Source organism: Oculina patagonica, chromosome 1 (genome assembly GCF_052425735.1).
Source record: "Oculina patagonica isolate OP01 chromosome 1, crgOcupat, whole genome shotgun sequence".
Taxonomy (NCBI): domain Eukaryota; kingdom Metazoa; phylum Cnidaria; class Anthozoa; order Scleractinia; family Oculinidae; genus Oculina; species Oculina patagonica.
The window spans coordinates 46,232,393-46,236,956 of NC_135758.1; the positions used below are offsets into that span (position 1 = coordinate 46,232,393).

General features: G+C 38.5%; 1 protein-coding gene across 1 annotated transcript; it reads right to left on the minus strand.

Annotated features, from left to right (window-relative positions):
- Positions 1-1,031: 1,031 nt before the first annotated feature.
- Positions 1,032-4,358, minus strand: LOC144634090 (ryncolin-2-like). Its single transcript, XM_078493044.1, has 4 exons — positions 4,242-4,358; positions 2,958-4,053; positions 1,845-2,225; positions 1,032-1,321 (listed from the first exon to the last, which is right to left on the minus strand). The coding sequence occupies exons 2-4, from the start codon at positions 3,217-3,219 to the stop codon at positions 1,062-1,064; spliced, it is 903 nt and encodes a 300-aa protein (XP_078349170.1). The 5' UTR covers positions 3,220-4,053; positions 4,242-4,358; the 3' UTR covers positions 1,032-1,061.
- Positions 4,359-4,564: the final 206 nt, after the last annotated feature.

Here is a 4,564-nt window from a genome sequence, read left to right on the forward strand (position 1 = left end):
CTCACATTCTGGACAATCTAGTACGTTGTGAATTTGTAAACTTTTTCCTGAAGCTGAAAAATGGCCTGAATGGGGTAAAACTCGCTGGGAAAACGGGATTTGGGACACTGGGACATAGAATCACAAACAAAAAAACAATGGATCTGGATTGGGATTTAGGTAATTTGGAAAACAATAGGCTGGAAAATAGGACTAACACCCACCCCCTCTCCACAACCATCTCCTTCAGGACCCACCTGAGAGATCGCTCAGTACTTTGTATTTGTAAAGAAAAAACGGATGTTGATCACACTTAAACGTCTTAGACAAAAAAGAAAAATTCGGCACAATTCATTTTTCCCCAGTCATTTATTTTAATTAGCACCACAAGCTTACAGAGGCTTATTTCCTTGGCTTGGAACCATTTTCCATTATAGTATATTCCCATTAAAATAGACTTGCAAATTTAACTATTTTTCTTTGATAAAAACATCAGGTTATTTAAAGCTCGAGTCACCTTGAAATATTTTTTGGGGAACTTTGACTAAGGAAAAGTAAAGTTATATAAAGAATCTATAGCTAGTACTAACTTAAAAACTGGGTAATGCGTACTAGCATAAAAGAACCACTGCAAGTAACGTCTGTGATCTTAGACTCTAAAAGATCTCCTTTTAGTTTGTTTTTAACCAGTGAAGTATTTTAAACTAATTTAACGTAACATTAAACTACTTTTAACGACTCAACAAAAAACATTTGTATCTATAGTGATAAAGTGAAATCTTCTAACAGTGCCTAATGCGAGAAAATATTAACTACATAAAACCTTCCATTCGCAGACTTTGAAGTTAAACGAATATGTCTTCTCGTCCCCACACTTTACTGACTGTGCAGTATCTTATGATTCTTAATAACTCCCCTATAATTATGTCTATATATCACCCCTTCTTTGAATGTTGCAAGTTCACGAGTGAAACTAACAAATATTCTCTAGTTGTTAAAAACGGCACCAAGGAAACGTGTACAGCAGAAGCACCCTTAATTTTTTGGATATGTTTGCCTTTCTAAGTATCCGACACTGAATCTTAGAAGTCCTTTGGACGAATCTTCATCTCGGACCTCTTGAAAGATTCACTGTTATTTTTCCAGTAGTACCATTGCATTCCTTGACCACTCTCTTTGCCATTGAGGTACAAACCATTGAGGTTTGAGTAAGCGCAAACCTTGTACCACCAGGCGCCTTTACGACCCAAGGCACAGCTGCCGGATGACCAGTCATCATTATCGCGATCTTTGGTGGAAAATGCTGAGCCACGATGATAAGAAAGAGAATCACCAGCAGTGCCTGAATAAGAAGAAAAAACCAGCTTTTCGTTCAGATAGAGATGATATAGTGATTTAATGGAAGAAGAAATATCAAGTCCCTTACTACTCTGATAAAACGATGGTATTGTAAGCCTGGATTTTCTATTCTGACTTATTAGCAACTGTTTTCAGACACAACTGTAATTATCCTCTTTCTCCCTGATTATTCGATTTTGTTTTGCTTAAGATAAGAGATCAATACGATAAACAACTACACTCTTTCGGTTTATCAAAAGACTCTCACTTATTGTTAATTAATGACTATAAAGACAGCTTGGTATTCTTTTTTATGTATTGACCGAAAGCGAAAAACAAAATCAACCTTCATCGTTGGTAACTGCCAACAGAAGTTAGAACATTAACTACGTTATTCAACACACCTTTCAGTTTTCTTTTGGGGAAGATAACGTGTTAACATGCCACTCAGTAAATATGATTGTAATAGAATACAATATATTGTGCAGTTGCTGATTTTATTTATAAAATAACAGAGGCAAGGTCACCTGAATAACTTCCCAAATTCAGCTGATATTTCGCCCTTTCACTTGTCACTGAAAATGAGCTGTACTCTGCAAATGTTGTTTTACCATGGATGTCTTCCAAGTCAACGCGAAGCTTGTTACTTCTGCTTACAGTCAGGCGGTGAATCTTGTCGAGTCCGAGCCAAAACTCGCCGTTCAGATTTCCGAAGCCTCGTTTGTAGTCATCCCAAGCGCGGAAGAAATCTACAGAGCCATCCCGTCTCTTCTGAAACACCGTCCATCCTCCACCGGCTGTTTTCTGATCACAGAAGACTTCATATTCTCCCAAACCATCAGGATCGATTTTGTACACTCCACTGATCTTGTCACCGGACTGGTAAACTTCGGCACAGTTCTTGTAAACTGCAAATTGTACAGTACGTAAGAAGCAAAAGTTAAACTATTTGATCAGTAACATGTTTTCATATTGAATTATTTATTTAATTTCCCTCACTGTGACGATTAGTGTTCTTCTTTGACCTACATTAACACGAAAAAAAGCTTTTGGGCTATTTTTGATTCTTTAACAATCTATTTTTTTTCGTTTAAATGCTGAGAAAGAGACCTGTCAGAAGCAGTAAAAATAAATTCAAAAATAATCGCTTGAAATAAATCGATGTTTAAAAAATAACTTCAGGAAGGAGAACATTCTTTTTAATGAGAAATTGAATTAACGAAGGACCAGTAAAATGGGAACTCTAAACAAAAAATTCTTTTGGCTGAGTTATCATTTTTAAATGCAAGGACGGTTTTGGGCGGATGTAGCCTGCGTAGCTGGCGGTATTGTTGGGTTTATAAGTGCTCACTAGCTGAGCGGCGAAGCCGCGACTACGAGCGGCACAGCCGCGAGTGGCGTGGGGAGGAGGAGTTGAAATACCATTATTTTCAGTTTCCAGCTTCTCCTCCCCAAGCCACTCGCGGCTGCGCCGCTCGTTGTCGCGGCTTCGCCGCTTGCTGGTGGGCGCTTTAATACCCAGCGAACAAATCGAATCTTAGTGCACCAGATCGCCAGGAGCCGATCAAGTTAGCGCCATTTCTGTCTGATTTAATACATTTACAACAACCGGCAAAGTTTTTAAAAATTGTGTTACAAACCTTTTTCACCAGGGCCGCCAGTTTTGTTTCCCTTCATTTCCCTGATTTCTTCTTTGAGTTCGGCCAGCTCTTGCTTAACTTCAGAAAACATATTTTCGATCTTCTTGGAGTTTGGTCCGGCGTAGAAATTGTTGTTATTGACATAGCACTGCGAAGTTTTCTTCGTATCGTTGTTAGTTTTTGCTGGTTTTGACGTCAGATTTGAATTGGCAAATGCCGCTACGAAATAACCCAACAAAACAGCTTGGAAGAAATATTTCATCGTGGATCGATGTTTGTCAGTAAACTGATTTCTTACAACTGATGCGGCATCAAAAGCTCGAAAGAACAGAATGGAACACTATACCTCTTTAGTGATATATGTTGCTTGGGCTTCCGAGCAAGATTTTACTTGTCTTCAATTCTATTTTTATAGAAGGGCAGCTTTCCACCAATCACATAACCCCACATTTACTAACAACGCAAACAAGCTTGTATCAGACTTCCGTTATGCCACTAGACGCGATATTAATATGCGTTGCGAACAAACCCCGGGGAACAAACCGCATCGGTAAATAGTGACTTTAAACGTTATATTTTTCATGTAGCGTTTGAACTGGGCCGCCAATTCGTTTCACCTTTCTGCTTTTTCACCATAAAAACAATTTGTTTGCCATATTTTTATTTTAATTATGACGCGTACACTGTCGTCCCATTTTGTTAATCACTCGTATGATTACAGACCGAATTGGACTCCACTCAGTCCAATTACCATTATTTATACATTCAGACGCAACCTTAACAGTAGACATAAACAAGCGGCCGTCAAATGCGTTTTCTGTAGCGGTATTTTCCACATCAGACAAAAGAAAAAGGCTTCAGAGAAAAGGCTATTTCTCGTTTTGGTCCTTTGTCTAACAATTCGATCTAAAGAGCCGTTCCTGGTAGACGCCCGTTGGATAACCTGCTCTTCAGTCCAAATGAAGAATGTAGCATGTCTATTCAATCCCAATGCGCGTCTTTAATGAAAATGTACTGAAATATAACAAGAAGTTTAAGGCTTCCTTGTAAAATGCTTTGTAAAGCTCTATGAATGCAGCAATGCAGCGTCTTTTTTCTAACTACCTTATTATAGGAAATTAACGATAAATTATATTAACGCGAATTTTAAAAAATTGCGTTAATTTTATGTATGTTAACTTTTTTACTATAAGCATTTGACCAGAACTTTTCCTAAATTCGTGTTAATTTTATTACGCCTAAATTTTGTTCGCGTTGTTAAAATGCCTCGTTATATTCCTATACTAAGGTAACATCCCTCTAGTTCCCAGTATGAAATAAGCGCTCGCGCGCTAAATTTATTGGATCAATCATGGTAAATATATAAGCCACTGTTTTGCGATCAGTTTCTTTAGAAAATTCTGACTTCTCATTAATGTCCCATCATTATAGTGTTCCACTACTGGATAGTAATTCTCAGTTGAATTCTTTAATGCATTCGGTCTTGGAAGGGTCACGCGAGCATTCGATTTAGCAGTGTGCGAAGCGTAGCCTGAGAGCGGGACGGCTGTACACAGGCTACGTGAAGCGCGGACCAACGGGATTAGCTTAGAGTCCGCGCGAGCACG